Here is a 20719-nt window from a genome sequence, read left to right on the forward strand (position 1 = left end):
TAGAATTGTACGCAAACATTGATTACTATTAGATCTAAGGGTCAAAAAACACTCATAGTAATGCCATTATTACTCCATAGAAATTAGTGATTTAGGCATTAACTCTTTTTATTAAAGGAAAAAAAAAAAAAAAACTACAACATTAACTCTCCATTCTCTTCCATATCATCATCTTCTTCCTCTAATCTTTCTCTTTGCACTACGTACTTTCAGGCCTTCACCATTCATAAAATGCTCAAGATTAAATTGTAAATCCAAGCTGTCTTTATTTTGTTTTAATAAACATGATTACCATTTTGCAAACTCATTTATTATGGAAGGTGTATTGTTTTGCCATTAATTAACCACAGTATATGGTTTGAAAAAAGGAGAATTTTTTTTTCATCCATTGAGTTTTGTGTTTTGGTAGTACCTAGAGTAAAATTTGTAATGAGAGTTTTAGAAATACTTAGCCTCAACAATCGTTCTCTAAAACAATTGTGACTTTGGCCATATATTTCTAAAATTTGCAAGTACCTCAAGACAATATTGTTAACAAATCAATGGTGATGGCCTGAGAATACATAGTGCAAGAAGAAAGATGTGAGAGAAGATGAGAGGAAGAAGTTGATGACATGGAGGAGAGTAGAGAGTTAATGCAGTCTTTTTCCCCTTTAATAAGAATAGTGAATACCTAAATCACTAATTTTTAGAGAACAATTATGACATTACCATGTGTCCTTTTTCACCCTTAGATATAAAAGAAATCAACAATCTCAAAAAGGTGTAATTTGAACTCATCTCATATATATATATATATATATATATATAATTTAAGGTGAAGATAATTTAAAAAAATAAAAATAAAATTAAGGTGAGGACATTGGGTAGACAAAGTTGTCCTTATCGGTATGCTTAATTTTTTTTTTGGGTGAGCTATATATATTTCCTTTCAAATTTTTTTAACTTTTTTATCCAATTGTTGAGAATAAAAATTAATTTTAATCTTAATCATTGAAAAGTATTGCACTTGGTAAGTACTACACCAAACCTTAATCTCACATATATTCTATCTAAAAGAAATGCTACGCTCTTGTTAAGCCACCTCATTCTTCACATCATCATCACATCATTATTTTTTTCATATTTATTTTTTAACTTTAATTTTTTGACAATAATAAATATATAAATATATTAATTTTACAAATTCATCTTAAAAGTTTTAAATTTACATATTCCTCTCACGAGGTTTATGTGGGACGATTCACCAAAATCAAAAATCCACAAACTTGTTGAAAGCCCACAAACAAAGTGCACCGACCCTCCCCATCTTGTTTGTTCCAGGTCGCCGGCGATGGTGAGATATCTGCTTCAACTTGATAGCGGTGGCTCGACGGCGACAAAAACCCACCAACAATCCCAGCAACAAAAACCCTAACAAATCCAAAACCAAATCCAACAATGGCAAGAAAAAAGCAAAGAAGAGCAAGCGCAAAGAAACTCGCCATTGTTATTGGTATTTTAACTTCTTTTTCTAAACTGATGCATATATGTACTACCAGAAACCGACAAGCACAGTTGCAGAATCAATTAAAACCTTCTTAGACCAATGTGATTTATTGGTTCCCCAATGGCTAAGAAGAAGAGCTGGTTCGACATAGTGAAGAGGTTCTTTATTAGAGAGACAAACTCAAAGCCAGCAAAGGTAAAATGACTTGCTTGTTTGTTCAGTTTTGGTCTTTGATCCTATTTCTCACTGCTAGAACTATTATCAGGATAAGAGAAGGAAATGGATTTTTGGAGATCAAGGTGAAGCAACTCAGTCCAACCCTTGAATTTGCTGCTACTAGAATTCAGTCTGCCTTTTGAGGTTACCTTGCGAGTTTAAACAAGCACTCTCTATCTCATATCTCCTTTCTTAACTTTTATTTATTCTCTGCTAATTTACAAATGTCTGACACTTTGTATATGATAAAGTAATGCCTGTTAAAAGAAAACATATATGACCTCTTTTTTTCTTTTCTTTTTAGTTCTCACGGATTGCATAGTTTTAATCAACATATGTGGGAGAGTTTTGCAGGCAAGGAAAGCCTTGCGGGCATTGAGGGGAATTGTGAAACTCCAAGCTATTATTCGAGGCAGAGCTGTAAGACGCCAAGCTATAACTACCCTAAAGTGCTTGCAGTCTATTGTTAATATTCAGTCACAGGCCAGCACAAGAAGATTTGGAACGGTGTAAGGCACTTGGAATTATGATGAAAGTAAAGAATTGCAGAATTGGAAAGACAAGATAACAAGGGTATGGAATGCAGAAAGAACTAACTCATTCTAATGTGAACAACATAACTCTGATGAAAAAGAAAAATCTGTATCCCATTCCTCTATTTCTAGAACATTAGTCTTCTGCTGGTCTAATTAATATCATAAGAGTTATTCTGTCTTTAACATTTGGGTGGCAAAATGTTATGATCTTCAGATAGACACAAACAATCAAAGAAGGTGGGATGATAGTGTATTGTCAAAGGAAGAGGCAGATGCATTATTTATGAGTAAGAAAGAGGCCATAAATAAGAGAGAACAAATAAAGGAATACTGGTTTAGCCAATAGCCATCAGGTAAGCTCCTTTTGTTCTATAATCTTCTGATTATATATTTTTCAAGTTTTGGTTCAATTACTGATACTTTCAGCTAACAAATTATTCAGAAGTCAGCAGAAACAGATCGAAACAAGGTAAACGGAAGATGGAGATACTGGTTAGACCAATGGGTAGACACACAGATTACTAAAAGTAGAGAACTTGAAGATTTGGACTCAGTTTTGACTTCAAATCCAAGACAAACAGATGACTGTGGAAGAAGACAACTTAAGCTAAGAAATGTTAAGGGATAGAATAATTTTGAAGGATTGGATTCTCCAATATTTGCTCCCAAAGATCAATTCATCATAGGAGGCAATGCTCATTGGGAGATCATAATACTTTGTCAAGCTCTCTTGTTCCAACTTACATGGCTGCAACTGAATCTGCAAAGGCAAAAGCGAGATCAATGAGCTCACCAAAAACAAAACTTGGGAATTTCGATACATGCTGTGAAAGCTATTCACCATATAAGAATAAGTTGTCTCTCATATTCTCTATTACTACTGAAGTGCCAAGTGGTGGCAGGATTGGCAAGACTAATGGTTACCAGCAAAGATCTCCTAACTTGAAAGGCCTTCCAGGTCCTATAAAATCCAAACAGATGGTAGAGGATCTCAGCTTTAACTCAGAGTGCTCATTGCAGATTTGGGATGGACATGGTGGCTTCAGATAATTTCAAATGTTTGGTTTAAGAAGAGATCTTGGTTAGTGTGTTAGGTTGGAGTGGAGAACATAGTCTGTAATTTAATAGAGTTTAAATAGTTAAATAATGGGATGCTATTTCATCTCATTATTAATTGAGTAGCTTATAGTAAAGCTACATAGTTGATTGACACACAAATAGTCTCTTTTCTTATCACAACTATAATTGAGCAAATTCTATGCTAACTGGCATTAAAATTAAGGTTTTATCCATAGATGTGACTTTATGATTCTGTTTTAAGCCAGTTGTTTAGGACACTAGAGAATGGAGAAACAAAACAACTATTGAAATATTTGGAGGCAGGGTTAGTGACTGGAGTGAAAGTCATAACATGGTTGTTGTACTAGAAGGTGTGGCTGGACACCTCCTTTTCAGGGAGGGCATTATACCAAACCTTTTACTCCCTTATTTTTTTACTATTCCATAATTTCCACTAGACTTTGCACATAATGGAGCCTTGACTTTGATAAATTTTCGATTGTCTTCAAGTTTAAGATGCTAGAAAATGGTGAATTCAATCATATAATCTAACAAATCTAATCAAATATTTCATCATTATACCAAACCCTTTACTACCTTATTTTTTTACTATTCCATAATTTCCACTAGACTGTGCACATAATGGAGCTTGACCTCAATAAATTATCTATTATCTCAAAAGTTAAGATGCTATAAAATGGTGAATTCAATTATTTAATCTAACAGACCTAATCAAATATTTTAGAATTATACCAAACTATTTTTTTTTTTTTTTTTTTGAGAAAGTTATATCAAACTAGTTGGTTAGCCTTGTTTAGCTATTTTTAGTGATGCTTCCTTGTGTATATATAAACAAAGCTAGTGATGGAAATTAACACATATCAAATTTATCAATAATACACTAAGTTTATGTGTTACACACTATTTTTTTAAAAGAACTTGCTACCAACATATTAATCAACTTAAACACTTTTTCAGTTTATCATATTCTAAAAGAGGGCATTAATCATGGTTGCATTTCAAAAATCTTGAGCACTAATACTATTTGTGAATACTAATAAAGCAGTAGATCAAAGTAAGCCTCTTTAGAATTGTGCAGCAGGCCTGTAAACGAGCTAAACTTTGTCAAATAGTGCATTTTCAAGCTTGGCTCATCAAGAAAAGTCAAAAGATCAAGCTTGGCTTAAGCTCGTGATAAGCCTAAAAATAGTGTTTGAGCTTGAGCTTGTGGGAAAGCTAAAAAGCTCAAGCTTGGCTTGGCTTGGCTTGGCTTTGCTTAGCTTGATTAATTAGTCAAGCTAAGCTCAAACTTCATATCAAGTTCAAACTCGAGCTTAGGTCAAGCTATTGAGCTTGAGATCTAAAAAAATTACATTATCAAATGCTTCAATCTCTAAAACTAAGAAGAAGTAAAAAATAGTATACTCATTTTATCATGCGTCTAGTCTTACTTATGATTAATTATTATTCAAATTAAAATTTTACATAATTAAATTAATTTAATTAATCATTCCTTGTCTACTACAATTTTAGCAAATATTCAAAATACAATTTTTACATTCACGTTAGATGGTGAAGAACTAAAAAAGTACTTGTTTGTAACTATTATGAACAAGAAAATACTAACATGTTTTATAACTTTACTTTAGATGATTGATGGGGAAGGATCATATGTGGCCTACTTAACTAACTAATTTATTTTTAAATGTAACTATAGTCTAAAGTGGTTTTTGGTTAGTTTAGAGGGAAGGAAAAAATTAAGGTAATGGGTAGTAGTCCCATGTTGGTCATGGCATTATTAAGATATGTGTAAAAATTATATTTAACTAATGCATATAAACTTATAAATGAGTCTATGCTTGAATTATTTTCTATCAAGCCTAATAGCTCACGAGCTTATTCGTGAACAAGTTTTTTTGCTAGGGCTCAGCTTGTTTAGTAAATGAGCCTAAAATTAAGGCTCAAACTTGACTTATTTATAAACAAACAAACATGAAAAAGTTTTTTATCGAGCTAAACCTGAGTTGTTCACAATTAGCTTGGTTCATTTACCACCCTAATTGTGCTGGAGATACAACTAATTGATTCTTCAATACACACAAACACTCCAACAAAACCCTTCTAACATTGACACCACAAACCCTCTGCAACGAAAAGAAAACAAAGGAGGCCCAAACTTTGTAGAAGAAGACCCACTTGGTGGACCGGACCAGAGGGAGTTGGGCCCAAATCATCTTTCAGAATATGCTACCAACGTATAAAGCTGATAGCATAAGTGTTGAGCACTTAATAAAGCTACCCCTATCAAAAATAAATAAATAAAGCTACCAATAATGCAGTCTGCTTTATTTTTTTTTGAGACTTTGGCGTGGTCTGCTTTATCTTTATGTATTTGATTCCTTCCTATCAATAAAGCAGTCAAGACTGACGCACTTTACTCTTTATGTAACTTTATTCTAATATCACTTTTGAAACTGTGAAGGGTGAATAATAATACAGCCACACCACCACGGCTGCTGTGATATATTTTATTTTTAATTTGTTGTAGACTAGTATAATTGTAATTAAATAAAAAATAAAAATTCCACCAAACCCTCTTCTCTCTTTTTTGTCTTCTTTTCATTTTTTTTTTTTGCTTAAATGCACTTTTAAAATGATAAATTAAAATATAGAGAACAGTATAGAAAAAAAAAAAATGTAGAAAATAAAATTACATTTACACTTTTTTTTTTCCTTTGTCTTTTTTTCTCATCCATCCGTTTGTTCCTAATCTCATCAAATATCTTATCTTTTCCTTTACTTTCCTCCACCAAGTCTTCTGTGGAAAAGTCTCTCACTGCAAGACCTAAGAAAACACTGTGAACAAAGTAAACCTCTTTCAGTCTTCTCTCCGAACTCAATTTTCTGATCAGAAGTGTCACTTTGGTTACTTCATTTCATTTTCAGTATTTCCTTCTTTCCCACGAGCGAATCATGTCTGTAATTGGAGAGGCTGCTTTATCCGCTTTCTTTGGGAAGCTGTTTGACAACTTAACTTCCTATGATCTGCTGAAGTTCTTTCAGGAAGAGAAAGTTGATGCTGACCTCAAGAGTTGGAGGACAACGTTGATGAAGATCCATGCAGTTCTGGATGACGCAGAAGAGAAGCAGATGACAAACAGGCTCGTGAAGATCTGGTTGGATGAGCTGGAAGACTTGGCCTATGACGTGGACGACATCTTGGACGAGTTTGCTACTGAAGCTTTGCGACGGAAGTTGAACCCAGAACCCAGCACAAGTAAGGTACGGAAAATCGTTGATGCTTGTATTGGTTCGAATCGAAGTTTTGCTACCTCAATGCGGTCCAAGATTGAAGAGATTGATACAAGACTGCAAAATATAGTGACTAATAAGAAAGATCTGGAGTTGAGAGAAAATGCAGGCCTGGGAAGAACTGGAGCAACAAGACCAAGGGTGTCCACCACTTCTGTAGTGAAAGAAGGTGATACTCATGGCAGAGAAAAAGATAAAAAGGCTATTGTCAAGTTGTTGTTAAGCGGTGAATCGAGTAATGCTCAGCTCTCTGTTATTCCCATACTTGGTATGGGGGGAATGGGTAAAACAACTCTTGCCCAACTAGTCTATAATGACATGGAGGTGAGCCATAATTTTGAGGAGAAAGCATGGTGCTGTGTTACTGAAGATTTTGACATTGTAAGGGTGACAAGAGAAATTCTACAATCTTTCACTTCTGAATCCTGCAACGATAATAATTTAGAGTTACTACAAGTCAAATTGAAGGGGAAATTATCAGGTAAAAAGTTCTTACTCGTTTTGGATGATGTGTGGAATGAAAACTATACTGATTGGGATAGACTGCGTGGTCCATTAAAATTTGGGGCTCCAGGAAGTAAGATAATCATCACAACTCGAAACGATCGTGTTTCATTAACAATGGGCACCACTAAAGCTTACCAGTTGGACGAGTTGTCAGATGAAGCTTGCTTGATTGTATTTATCCAAAACGCATTGGAGACAACAAATTTTAGTGCATATCCAGAACTTCAAGAATTTGGTCCTAAAATTTTGGAAAGGTGTAAGGGATTGCCTTTGGCAGCAAAAGCTCTTGGAGGCCTATTACGTACAATACATTTTGATGAGTGGAAAAATGTGCTCAATAACAAGATATGGGGTATGTCAGAAGAAAATAATGATGTTCTACCAACCCTTAGATTGAGCTATCTGTATCTCCCTTCACATTTAAAGAGATGTTTTGCCTATTGTTCACTATTCCCAAAAGATTATGAATTTGAGGAACAAGAACTAGTCTTGTTATGGATGGCGGAAGGTTTGGTTCAAGAATCAGAAAATCATAAGCCAATGGAAGATCTTGGTGTTGAGTATTTTCGTGATTTATATAAGCGATCACTTTTTCAACAATCAAGTAGGAATAAATCACTCTTTGTCATGCATGACTTAATCAATGATTTAGCTCGATCGGCAGCGGGACAGTTGTGCTATTGGCTGGAAGAAAAATCAGGTGGTAATATGCAACCCAAGATTTCTACAAAGGTACGTCATTTCTCCTACACTTGTTGTGATTATGATGGCATCACAAAATTTAAAGGCTTGACAAAAGAAATGCGTTTACGGACCTTCCTACCGCTACCAACAAAGTACACGGGCTGGTTAACAAATTATGTTCTTAGTTCTTTGTTGCCACAATTTAGATGTTTAAGGGTATTATCTTTATCTGGATATCAAAATTTTGAGTTACCAAGTTCAATCGGTGATTTGAAACACCTAAGATACCTCAACCTTTCTCGAACTTTGATTAGAAGTTTACCAGAATCAACAAGTTCTTTATACAATTTGCAAACATTGATATTGAAATATTGTGGCCGTCTCACAAAGTTACCGGAGAAAATTGGGAATCTAGTCAATCTTCGGCATCTTGATATTGAAGGGGCCTATTTAATCAAAGAGATGCCAATGGGAATAAAAGAATTAAAAAACCTACAAACATTGTCTAATTTTGTTGTGGGGAAAGATACTGCATCAAAGATAGGAGACTTGATGAACTTGGAGTCTCTTAAGGGAGCACTTTGTATTTCACATTTGGAGAACGTGCTTGATGTCGAGGATGCAAGAAGGGCCAACTTACTTGGTAAGAAGAATTTAAATGTATTAGTGATGAAATGGGAGTCCGAGCTTGATCAAAGAGCTAGTCTAGATATTCTTGACATGCTACAACCTTCGACAACGGTGAAAGAAATTTCAATTGATGGCTATGTTGGTGCAAAATTCCCAACTTGGATTGGACATCCATCATTTTCTAATATGGTGTTCCTAAGGATTGAGAGGTGCAGAAAATGTACATCTTTACCTGCAATTGGACAATTACCATCCTTGAGAGACCTTGTCCTTGTAGGATTGTCTGCAGTGCAAACCGTTGGTCTTGAGTTCTATGGGGAAGATTGCCTAAAACCTTTTCCATCCTTAGAGACACTTTACTTTGAGAATATGCGAGAATGGAAAGATTGGGTTCCATGCAAAGTTGAATATGAGGAATTCCCTCGGTTGCGCAAACTTTCTATTTCTCAATGCCCTAAATTGCAAGGAAAATTGCCTCACCATGTTCCATTATTGGAAAATTTTTCTGTTAATGGATGTGAGCAATTGGACGTTTCAATTCCAAACTTCCCAAAGCTTCATGCATTAGAAATTAAGGGATGTAAAGGGGTGGTGAGCAAAAGTACAGATGAGTTATGCTTTCCAAAGTCAACTATTCTTTCTATTCCATATGTGAAAAGCTTGACGGAGGAGTTCATGCATGGGTTAGCTAAGGTAGAAAATCTAAAGATATATAATTGTAAGGAGCTAACATCTTTGTGGCAGGATGAATTCAAATCCCTTATAACGCTGGATATAAGAGATTGCTCAAGCCTTGTCAACATCAGCTTGACATCTACTTTAAGGACACTAAATATTGTGGGTTGTAGTGGTTTGAAATCCTTGTCAATCTCTAATTGTACATGTTTGGAAAAGGCAAGCATTGAGAGATGTAATTCTTTGACATTGATTTCAAGAGATCAGTTGCCTCAAAATTTGAAAACGCTAAATATAAGAGATTGTGAGAATTTGCAGTTTTTGGTAGATGAGGGAGAGGCTTCTTCTAATTCTTCTTCTCTTCTTGAGGACTTGGATATTCAGGGCTGTCCATCTCTTCTTAAATTCCTTACTGTATATAACTGTCCAAAGATGGAGTCAATAGCGAACAACTTACCCAACAATGCGTCTCTTGAATATCTTCATGTCGAAAGGTGTGCCAAGTTGAAATCCTTACCGGTGGGCCTACACAAACTCTGCCACCTCAAAAAAATCGAGATATGGAACTGCCCAAGTTTTGTTTCCTTCCCAGATGGAGGGTTACTCCCCACTAGCTTGAGAGATCTTTGGATCTACGGCTGTGAGAAACTGGAGGCCTGGCCCAACTGCATGCCGAATCTCAATTCTCTTGGTATCGTCAATTGTCCAAGCGTCATATACTTTGCAGAAGAGGGTTACCCCACCAGTCTAACATCACTCTCATTTGGCGGGGAGAATATCTGTAAGCAAGTAACTGTGTGGGGATTGCACAGACTAACCTCTCTTACATCACTCCAAATTGATGGTGGAATTCCAGATTGGCAGTCGTTTCCAGATGAGCAAGATGGAGGTGGAGGAGGAGCAATAAAAAAATCTTAAAACAAGGAGCAATATTTTCTCATAATAGTTACTCCTTCCTTCCAGGTACAACAATATTTGATTTCATAATATTTCTCATTTCATTTTTGACACCAAAAGCTAAAGACAACAAAATCCTCTGTGTTTGTGTATAAGCAATACGATTTTAATAATTCAAACCCTAACCCAATCTAATTCTCGCATTGTTGCACCAGAGACTAGCTTCTGAACCACTTAACGTTCTACTGGAATTTCAAAATATGGAGGTTTGTTAATTTTTTTTTCTCCTTTAACAATTGAACTTCTGGAACTGAGAAATTTTTCATCAAATAGTTTGTAATTTATTTGAATGATGTGAACACTTTATGCTCGGGCAGGCAGCTATTCGAAGAAATGCCTAAAAGAGATATTGTATAGTGTTTGAAATTTTATTACCTCATTAATATCTCATATACTTTGTAATTTGTTTAAATTATTAGCTTGGCTATCAGCTGTGATTTGATGATTGCAGGTCATCAGTAAATGTGCAGAGAATGGCAAGATGCCCTTTTAGTACTATGCTTGTGCAGAATGTCGTTTTAAACATTTGTCATGCCTTGCATAGATTGATCAAAGCATTGTCACCTATGCTGCAGATGGCAGGTATTTTATATATTGTAGTCCATTAATATCATTGTTTCCTTAAAATGTGTACCCACCTAATATTAGTATGATATAAATGATCTAGACTATTTCATAACTTATGTTGATCTTGACCACTTCATTAGAGAAGGAGGAGCAGCAAAAAACAGAGAGGAAAAAAGTTTAGATATTTAATTGGTTTCATAACATTGTTCATTACGTATTTACATGTCCAAAGCTGAATACAAGAAAATACTCTGTGTTTGTATTTAAAATACAATACGATTTCAATAATTCAAAATCTAACCCAAGCTAATTCTTGCATTGTTGCAACAGAGACTAGCTTTGGAACTGATAAACCTTCTATTGGAATTTCAAAACGTGGAGGTATGTTAAATTTTCGTTACCGTATGTTCAATTTTTTTTACCTCATCAATATCTCTTATAGTTAGTAATTTATTTGAATTATGCGAACCCTATATGCTTGGGCACACAATAGTATGATAAAATGCCTAAAAGAGGTATTGTATCACGTTTGAAATTTCACCTCATTAATACCTCTTATACGTAATAATTTATTTGAATTATTGGATCGGCTATCAGCTGTGATTTGATGATTGCAGGCTACATATCGTGTTCCGCAACCCGATGATCAGTGGATGTGCACAAAATGTCATTTCAAACAAATATTGTGCCTTGCATAGGTTAATCAAAGCATTGTCACCTGTGCTGTAGGTGGCAGGTATTTCATTATTGTAAGTCCATAAATATCCAAATTTCAGTTAAATTTTAAAATTTTATTATTAAATAACTGAATAGTAATAGTTATTTCATTTTAACTTCTTATATTGCATGCATTATTGATTCATATTCTCTGCAATGTTTTGTTTTTAACTGGTTAGAAATCTACCCTAAAGAGCCCCCCCTGGAGCTCATTTTACAGTACTAATTGGCTCCTATTTGGGTGGAGAGATGCTCTTTGGATACTGATCTTTATTATTCTTTCATTGTTGTAATTGGAGCCATTCTTTGGGTTATTTGGAAATGCAGTATTGTAGAGCCATGCTTGAAGGAAAGTCTGTCAATGCTTCTCAAGCGCTTAATTACTGCAAGCACATGGTCACAATCTGTCAAGAAGCAATGGCTGGGAATCATTCCCTAATGTAGCTTTAAACCTCCTGTCTACAATTGGAAACGATTTGTTGAATTTAAGATCAAATAGGGAACCGAATTTTTGATCAATTCATGGTGACTGGTCCTCTTCTTGACCAGAATTTAAAGCTTTGTCTCTGACTTCGTATGCATGTTGAAGAGAAAATGAATTCCTTGATGCGGTGAATCTTGTTTGATTTGCTGAATACCACTAATAGATGATATTGCAGATTGGTAAGAAATTATTAAATTTCATTCACATTCTACAAAGATGTACAAATGTACAATTTCCAGAGCATTAATTTATTGGCAATTTGAGAAACTAGACAATTGCTTTTGTAAAGTGGCTTTGAGGTTCTACCTTATTCTTATTAGAATCCATTTTTCAAATCTTACATGGAGTAAAAGTTTACAAATCAATTGTCATTTAGTTCACTGAGAACCATTTTAGACCAATGTAATTTATTGGTTCTCCAATGGCTAAGAAGAAGAGCTGGTTCAACATAGTGAAGAGGTTCATTATAAGAGAGACAAACTCAAAACAAGAAATGGTTAAGTAATTTGCTTACTTGTTCAGTTTTGGTCTTTGATTCTGTTCCTCACTGCTAGAACAATTATCAGGACTTTTGGAGGGCTTAAGATCAAAAGGTTAGCCTCGCTCACTTCACCATCATCATTAAACGAAAGAACTCTTGGTGAGGCTGGGGAAGAGCAGATCAAGCATGCTCTTGCTGTGGCCCATGCCACCACTGCTGCTGCTGAAGCAGCTGTTATGACTGCTCTAGTTGCTGCTGCGGTTGTCCACTTGACCTGCACCCCTCAATATAACCATCAATGTGTATAGAAGTGGAAGAGTTTTCAGTCATTAGAGTTCAAGGTGAAGCCCCTCAGTCCAACCATCATTGTGTGAGAGAAATTCATGAATTTGCTGCCACTAGAATTCAGTCTGCCTTTCAAGGTTACCTTGTGAGTTTAAAGAAGGTCTCTCTATCTCATATTTCCTTTCTCAAATTTATTTTTTCTCTGGTAATTGACATATGTTGGAAACTATGTATATGATATAGTTCTACTGGTTAGAAGAAAACATATATCAGGAATTTGGTATTGACAGCAAATTTATGTCAACTTTTAACTCTAATAATAGCAGGGGGGGAAAAGCACAAATTAGACCTGTTTTTTAAGTTCTCACAGATTGTATAATTATGAATATATTTGCGAGAGTTTTGCAGGAAAGGAAAGCTTAGTGGACTTTGAAGGGAATTGAGGCAGAGTTGTAAGATGCCAAACTATAACTACCCTAAAGTTCTTGCGGTCCACTGTAATTATTCAGTCACAAGGCTGCGCAAGAATATTTGGAATGGTGGAAGGCACTTCCAATTATGATGGAAGTGAACAATCGCAGAATTGGAATGACAAGATAACAAGGGTATGTGATGCAGCAAGAACTGGCTTATTCTATTGTGAAAAACGGAACTCTCATAAAAAACATATTTCTCATTTCTCTCTTTCAAGAACATTAGTCTTCTGCCTGTCTAATTAATCATTTTACTTAATAGTATTTTAACTTATTTTGTCTTTAAGTTATGGATGGCAAAATGTTATGATTTTCAGATCAACACAAGGAATCAAAGAAGGTGGGAATGACAATGTTTTGTCAAATGAAGAGGCAGATGCATTGTTTATGAGTAGGAAAGAGACCGTGCTTAAGAGAGAACGGATAAAGGAATAGTGGTTTATCCATCTGGTAAGGTCCTTTTGCTTTATGATCTTATGATTATATATTTCTCAAATTTTGGTTCAACTACTGATGTTTTCAACTGAAATTTTTTTCAGTAGTCAGCAGATATGGATCAAAACTTAGTAAGTGGAAGATGGAGGCATTGGTTGGATCAATGGGTAGATACACAAATTACCCTAAGTAGAGAACTTGAAAATTTGGACTTGGCTTTGACTTCAAATCAAAGACAGAGATGACTATGAAAGAAGGCAATTTAAGCTAAGAAATGTTAAGGGACAGAGTAAGTTGGAAGGATTGGATTCTCCAACATTTGTTCCCAGAGGATCAATTCATCATTGGAGGCAATGCTCATTGGGAGATCATAAGTCTTCATCAAGCTCTCCTGTTGTTCCAACTTACATGGATGCAACTGAATCTGCAAAGGAAAAGGCAAGATCAATGAGCTCGCGAAAAATAAGGCCCGAGAATTTTGATACGTGCTCTGAAAGCTCTTCACCATATAAGAATAAACTCATATCCTTTATTACTATTGAAGTGCCAAGTGGTGGTAGGATTGGCAAGACTAGTGGTTTCTAGCAGATCTCAAAAGGCCTTCCAGGTCCCATAAAATCCAGTAGAAAGGTAAAGGATCTCAACTTTAACTCAGAGTGCTCATTTCAGACTTTGTATAGACATGGCTTCAAATAATATCAGAAGTTTGGTGCAAGAAGAGAACTTGGTCAGTATGCCAGGTTGGAGTGGAGAAATAGACTGTAATTTAATCTAGTTTGAATTGTTAAACAATGGGATGCTATTTTATCTCATCATCAAATGAGTAGCTCACTGTAATGCTGCATTGTAATTTAATCTAATTGAGACTCTACTTTACTCCCTCTCCCTCCAAACTGGCCATTAAAGTGTATTGAGATTTGGGTTGTATGACAGGCCTTTTTTCCTCTGCTCAATACCAATGGATAAGTGTGTTTAACCCCCAACATGCAAAAGAAATAAATAAATTTAGTTTACATAACCAAAAGCTACTTTATTTATTTTAACAACCCACTTTTTAACAAATCATTTTTTTTTTATAGGCAACTTTCTAAACACATCTGACATCTCTCTCTTTTTTTTTTTTTTTTTTTTTTTTTTTTAATACCGCTAATTAAAATAATATTTTTTTTCTACCCAATTCCAAAACCCAGCAGCAAGTCAGCAACTTCTATCCATTAAATTAAAAATAATAAAAATAAAAACACCAAATCCAATAGCAACCACCCTCACAAAAACCCAACTACCGCTAAAATACATAGAAATTTTCACACAAAACCTAACAATCACAGCCACTGCACCACAAAGTCCAACAACCACTCAAAAAATCACTTAATAACCCACGCAAATGGACAATGCCATCGCTCTTGACCCAACAACCTTCCACAAAACTCATCAATCACAGCAAAATCTGGGCTTGTTTGGTTGTTTTGTTTAAATAACAGTTTTCGTTATTTAAACAACACAATATGCATTTCCACAACACTTTTCACCTACACATATTTTCACATCACCTAAACAACGTTACTAGAACAACATTACTAAATAAGCCCTCAACTTGCAAACTCACACCCAACTTTCCAATCGATTTGCAAACCCACACCCACCACAACGCCACCTCCACAATCTCCCCAATTAGGTTGTTGGAACCCCTTAGCCTTGCATGATGCAGAGTCCTATTTCCTCCATTGCTAGCCGAAAAGATTTTTGTGGATGAGAGAGAGAGAGAGAGAGAGAGAGAGGAATAAAATAAGGGGGGAAATGATTTGCATATTGTACAATGGACATTTATTTTTAAATGTTACCATATCATTTTGTAAAAACTTAGCACATTGATGAATTACCTGATGTGTTGAGGGTGAAATTGTGATTCTATGTATTTGGTACTTTATTTTACACAAACAAAATCTAAGACAACTGTATTTGTCCACTGCATTGAAGAAGGAAGAAATACTCTCATCCGAAAAGAGGTAGTAGCATTATGCAAGGTACTCGAATTACTGGCAAAGGAGCATCCACATCCATGTGCATATGAAGCACATTGTCAAGCGTAGGGTAGTGCATTACAATATCAAATGTTATAAATTGTGCTGGATATGGGGCCTAGGCCTGCCCAATCAGGGAGCAATTATGAGCCCAACCAAGCTTAAGGGAGCATACTCTTCCAAGCTATTGTAATGGAATAGGAAAACCACATCATTAAACACGGCAAGTTCCTTTCAAGAAGAATTTACTACTACAACAACTTGATTAACTGAGATACACATCCTAATAGTTTCGGAAGTACTTGCATTTTCACTCACACAAAGATCACGCCACATATGGCCACTGCCCCAAGATACTTGACATTAAGTCTAGTACATAAAACCAGATCATTAACTTGAAATTAATGCACAAAACATAATGGGCAAAATAATATCAGAAAGAGAGAATCAAATTAAGGCTCAAGTTAGTCTACCCTCTCAAATAAGAGTTAAACTTCCTATAAGAGCTACCCACTCTGATCTGGAATCTAATTTCAACATCAAGACGTCAATAAATTGAGATGTGGCAGCTCATGTACACAACAGAAAACAATTATAGTAGTCCTCACTCCTCACAGAAGCTTTTGTAAATAACAAGTGAAAACTCAATAGTATCTACGAAAACAAACTCAATACTTTAAAATAGCTCCAGCATTTCAAATCTGCCGTCTTCAGCAATGCTTAAGCATAATAAAAGCAATGTAAAAGCCTACATATGTGTCTATACTATGCTCATAATCCCGACATATCAAGATTCTTCATCTCAGACTGAGAAAATGAAAGGCAGTTTAATAGCAGTACACATATGTCCATCCAATTCTCATCATCTTTTCTTAAAACCATATTTCTTACGTTCATAGAATAGGTCCGTTTTGGCACTCCCTAAATTGACAATTTTTGGACATCCATCCCTATCTTTCTCCTGCTGTGTACACTCTTTGCAATAGTAGGCATCAGAAATACCCACTCCTCCACAAATAACACAGCGACCTTGAAAGGATCCATAGTTGCATTCATCACAAACTCGAACAAGTGTGCAAGGGCGCACATAGGAATCACATATTACACACTTTCCATCACATTTTTCACAAAGTCGTCCAATAGCAATTCCTGGCTGCTTCCGGCACATAATCAAATCTGGATGATGCTTGGCCATGCTTTCCGCTACACGATCTTAGTTCCTCAACAAGAATAGGAAAAGAGAATGTTAAAATCCATGCATGGCATATATAATCAGGATATTTCATCACAAAATCAGAAAATCTCAAGTATAAACATGAAAGAAAACATATAAATATTAAATTAGGGGATAATTGTAGCTAGAAATTATGATGTCACTAGTAGATCTCGAACCTAAACTATGATCAGTTGCAATGTCCACCCTAATCTATAATGTTTTGTAACAAACACACTAATTTGAGATCAATTTGCAATGGGCATTGTGCACCCACGTTTTAAACTAGTGGGATAGGGCAGGATGGATGATGGATCTACAAATTAATGTGCACAAATCGTTTAATTGTGACAGATTACAGCACCCACCTTTGAGTTGGACGTTAGCAAGGACACTACAAATTAATCTAGGAAAATGATATTAATTGCACAAATTTATTTGATAGATTCCATCAAGTGAATTATCACTTTGTTACATTTATTCAAAAGTAAAGAGATTTTTCTTCTAATTTCCACTTCCCCTCTCTATGACCATACAAATACAATTAGACATGAAGTTGGACTAAGCCTATTAAAATTTAAATGTGAAGATTAAAATTGGGATATATGTCAATGCTCTTTAACTTTCTGTTTTCTTTTTTTAATTATTTAATCAGTTTGTCATAGAATCAAATACAATTAAGCAAGTTGCATGTTCCTTAAATTCCAAAAGAAAACGGAAAAGAGAAAATGAATATGGCAGATTTACAATTGGTGTCAAGATTCTTCTCAAAAATAAAAAATTAAATTAAAAAGAAAAGGTGTCAAGATAAACTATATACATTTCCTGATAAATAACTGTGCATGGGCAACAAGAGAAAAAAACCATTGCAGTGCCTAATAAACACAATTTCAAACATTAGTCCAGGATGGAAAAATCCTACAATTATATAAAAATTGGCAGAAAAATGAAATTAAACAATGACATTTACAAGCATGCTTATGTTCATGTTCATGCATGACTCAGGTTTTCAAACAAATTCAAGAATGGCACAAAAAAAATCCACTTCAGGGTATGCATCAATCATTCCGCTTCCAAAACTACGCAAGCTACCAAATCAAGTTAGCTAGACAAATCAGGTCAGAAACTAGTTAGGAATGCAATATGTTACCATTTTTCATTTTCATTTTTTCTAAGTAAACTTTAGGCGGAATATGTTTCAGTATACACATTACACATAATTACCAACTGGTCAAAGTTTTTCCAGTCCTAACCAAAATTAAGGGTTACATATCATCACTACAGCAATAACTGCCTAAAACAATCACCATGGTCCAAGAGCCAAGTCCTACAGTTATGAAACCAATATGCGATATGGAGGATTAGGCTATTCTTCATGTTTATCCTAAGTCCATATGACATATAATGGGTACCAAACTCAAAATATCAACTGCTTGAATTTTGGGCCACTAATGCAAACCAGGATGTTATCAGGTCCTCAGGTTCCAAGCAGTGTATAAAATCCAAAGACCCACTTCAAAACTAATTAAACAAGAGTAAAAATTCCATTTAATTAAATTTGCTTCCCAATATTTAACCCAAACAATCATACCACCCACCCTTGTCAGTGGGATGGTACCTCCCCATGCATGAAGTGCTTGGGGGTTAGTGGGGGAGAGGTTCAAGCTGCAAGGTCAGCAGCACATATTAATGTATATATTTCTAACAGCTCAAAAATTTAACCCAAACAATTGGGTTTCTTAGTCATCAGAAGGCCAAGTCACATCAACAGCATATCCTTATTCTGCATATAGAAGAAATCCATATGGACCATATCCCAGGTAAAAATGTTAAGATATTAACAATTATTGTCATAAATAAAACAGAAACTCACAACTAAAGGACATATGAAGAGCAAGATGAAGCCTAGTGACACATAGGCCATCATCAAATAATTTCTGACAGTTCATAGAACTCCATAATTTTTTTTTTTGGTATCAGATTAAAAGAGCCCTAAAAACCTACCTTGTTCTACAACAAGTATTTGCACCACTAGTTTACCTATATATATATATTTGCACCACTAGTTCCCTGACACAAACCCTTCATTTCGAATAATTTAAAAAATTATAAAATATGAGAGTGACCAACTCAACAGGGTAAGGCCTCCTAATAATCAATTCGAGGATGATTAGCATCCAAAGAACTTGAGAATTTTATACAACAATAAAGAAACCTATATCGCATCTACATCTTTATATAGGGCTCAAAACCAAGTTCATAAGGAAACCCTAACACAAAAAAGGAAATAAGGTTAGGACTAATGAGACTCCTATAACATTTTCTCACTGCTAAACCAAATCAAATAGGAAAAAGTACAAGTATTTTTCATTAGTAAGTTACACAAGCACAAGGTGGATCTTGAACTCACAACCTCACCCTCCACCTTGCTCTTGCAAACCAAGAATTGCCATTTGAGCTAAAGCTCATTAGCCCAAAAATCACTCCAATGGTATCCATTTACCATTCCCAAAAGAGATAAAATCAATGCAGCCTAAAACCTCATATTGTAGCTCCAGAATAACCCACCCACAACCATGTTTTTATCTTTACACTTTCTTTGGGGAATTTCATCAAACACTTAAGCGGCACTTTCCCTATGCTATTACTTTTAAACAAATTTGATAACTTTCATAACCCATCTAGAACCCAGACAAAACCCCACAAAAAGAATCAAACTTCAAAGAGAACATTGAAAATAAAAAGTGTACTAATGGTGAAAGCATCGAAATATTGAACAAAAATGGATGTGTGGGCGAGTCACTAATCACTATCACAGAAGCAAATGCAAAACCCCAAATCCGAGAAGAAAGAGATGAGGTACTGTAGTACATACCAGGAGGATTGATCGATCTCTTTTAAGGTTTTATGATTTTCTCAGCCTCTGGACTCTGTGGTCTGCTGTTAGTTGTTACTTGTTAAACCGAACAACAACTGTCCTCCTTATAGTTTTTTAGGGATTTTTTTTTTTGATAAAATAATTTTTTTATAAATAATATTGTTAGCAAAAAAAAATTATTACAAATATATCACATGAATATGATTTGTTGTGTCAATACAATTACGTGAATGAAATTAATTATAAAAAATTAAATTAAATTATTGTACTTTGAAGAACTATATCTAGATTTTACTATGCTGGCATGGACATTGGTTCAATTTCATAAGTAATTTTAATGCATATTTATTAGGGACTTAACTAGATACTGGATATGAGTTTCTACATTTTTTTTATAAGGTAAAAATATTACGGATTTTTTCGGTCTCTTATTTTTGTATAAAAGACTAAAGTTTGAATCTCATTTACATAATCCATTAATGTCTTTTCTTAATAGTAATAAATAGCAATCATTGTATATTCAAATTAACTCAATTAATAAAATATTTTATCGTCAAATAAGAGGGACTTTTGTTTTTTTTGTTTTTTGGAGAAAGTTTTAACCTATGCATCCGCTCTTGATGATAGTTCTTTATCATTAAATTAAGATATCAATCAGTTTTTGGTGTAGGCAAAAATTGAACCCCATATCTTTTATACAACTATCAGAGACTTTATTAATTGAGCTAACTAGAACTCACATCAAATAAGAGGGACTTGATATTTAAGCTCTACTTACAACACCAAAATTAATTAGTGTTTTGGTTTAATAATTAAAAAAATCATTATGACGTGGACTTTAAATTTGAAAATTTATTAAAAAGATTTTAAAAGTTAAAAAAGAAGAAGAATAAGAAAGAGGTCGAATCATCAAGCAATTGACACCGTACATTTCAAATCATATAAGATGAAAGTATACTAAGATTTGGATTTACTTTTATTTTAATAAGTAAATTTTGAAAAGTCTATTTCCAATTTTAAAAAAATTTGTAAACATATCAAATAGTCATTTGGGTTAAATTCTAATTCAGTAGTTGAAAATTTTAATTGAAAAAAAAATG

General features: G+C 34.6%; 2 protein-coding genes, 1 long non-coding RNA gene and 1 pseudogene across 17 annotated transcripts; 3 read left to right on the forward strand and 1 right to left on the reverse strand.

Moving 5' to 3' along the window:
* Positions 1 to 1225: 1225 nt before the first annotated feature.
* LOC136061271 (uncharacterized) lies at positions 1226 to 2140 on the forward strand. 2 transcript variants are annotated; one of them, XR_010627486.1, is made up of 3 exons: positions 1226 to 1684; positions 1755 to 1849; positions 2060 to 2140. It is a non-coding gene; the product is annotated as an uncharacterized LOC136061271 (long non-coding RNA). The 2 variants fall into 2 exon arrangements; XR_010627485.1 differs by having other exon boundaries at positions 2010 to 2088.
* A 94-nt stretch (positions 2141 to 2234) lies between these two features.
* On the forward strand, positions 2235 to 3500 carry LOC112006717 (protein IQ-DOMAIN 11-like; annotated as a pseudogene).
* A 2543-nt stretch (positions 3501 to 6043) lies between these two features.
* Positions 6044 to 14460, forward strand: LOC112006720 (putative disease resistance protein At3g14460). Of its 11 annotated transcripts, none has more exons than XM_065769680.1 (10): positions 6044 to 10071; positions 10218 to 10271; positions 10517 to 10647; positions 10963 to 11013; positions 11250 to 11381; positions 11677 to 12329; positions 12400 to 12759; positions 13008 to 13204; positions 13390 to 13522; positions 13612 to 14460. In XM_065769680.1, the coding sequence occupies exon 1, from the start codon at positions 6274 to 6276 to the stop codon at positions 10024 to 10026; it is 3753 nt and encodes a 1250-aa protein (XP_065625752.1). In that variant the 5' UTR covers positions 6044 to 6273; the 3' UTR covers positions 10027 to 10071; positions 10218 to 10271; positions 10517 to 10647; positions 10963 to 11013; positions 11250 to 11381; positions 11677 to 12329; positions 12400 to 12759; positions 13008 to 13204; positions 13390 to 13522; positions 13612 to 14460. The 11 variants fall into 11 exon arrangements, with proteins under 11 accessions (XP_065625752.1, XP_065625762.1, XP_065625740.1 ...); XM_065769690.1 differs by having other exon boundaries at positions 10221 to 10271; positions 11230 to 11381; XM_065769668.1 differs by having other exon boundaries at positions 10221 to 10271.
* Positions 14461 to 16056: 1596 nt separating this feature from the next.
* Positions 16057 to 19750, reverse strand: LOC112006712 (PHD finger-like domain-containing protein 5A). Of its 4 annotated transcripts, XM_065769724.1 has the most exons (3): positions 19617 to 19726; positions 17562 to 17616; positions 16057 to 16748 (listed from the first exon to the last, which is right to left on the reverse strand). In XM_065769724.1, the coding sequence occupies exon 3, from the start codon at positions 16721 to 16723 to the stop codon at positions 16391 to 16393; it is 333 nt and encodes a 110-aa protein (XP_065625796.1). In that variant the 5' UTR covers positions 16724 to 16748; positions 17562 to 17616; positions 19617 to 19726; the 3' UTR covers positions 16057 to 16390. The 4 variants fall into 4 exon arrangements, with proteins under 4 accessions (XP_065625796.1, XP_065625791.1, XP_023894782.1 ...); XM_065769719.1 differs by lacking the exon at positions 17562 to 17616 and having other exon boundaries at positions 16057 to 16740; positions 19617 to 19750; XM_024039014.2 differs by lacking the exon at positions 17562 to 17616 and having other exon boundaries at positions 19617 to 19745.
* Between the last annotated feature and the right edge of the window lie 969 nt (positions 19751 to 20719).

This window comes from Quercus suber, unplaced genomic scaffold (genome assembly GCF_002906115.3).
Source record: "Quercus suber isolate HL8 unplaced genomic scaffold, Cork oak 2.0 scaffold_28, whole genome shotgun sequence".
In the NCBI taxonomy this organism is placed as follows: Eukaryota; Viridiplantae; Streptophyta; class Magnoliopsida; order Fagales; family Fagaceae; genus Quercus; species Quercus suber.

Bases quoted from the DNA above. Each gene is read 5' to 3' on its own strand.
- LOC112006712 (XM_065769719.1), bottom strand. From the start codon at position 16,723: ATGGCCAAGCATCATCCAGATTTGATTATGTGCCGGAAGCAGCCAGGA.
- LOC112006720 (XM_065769680.1), top strand. From the start codon at position 6,274: ATGTCTGTAATTGGAGAGGCTGCTTTATCCGCTTTCTTTGGGAAGCTG.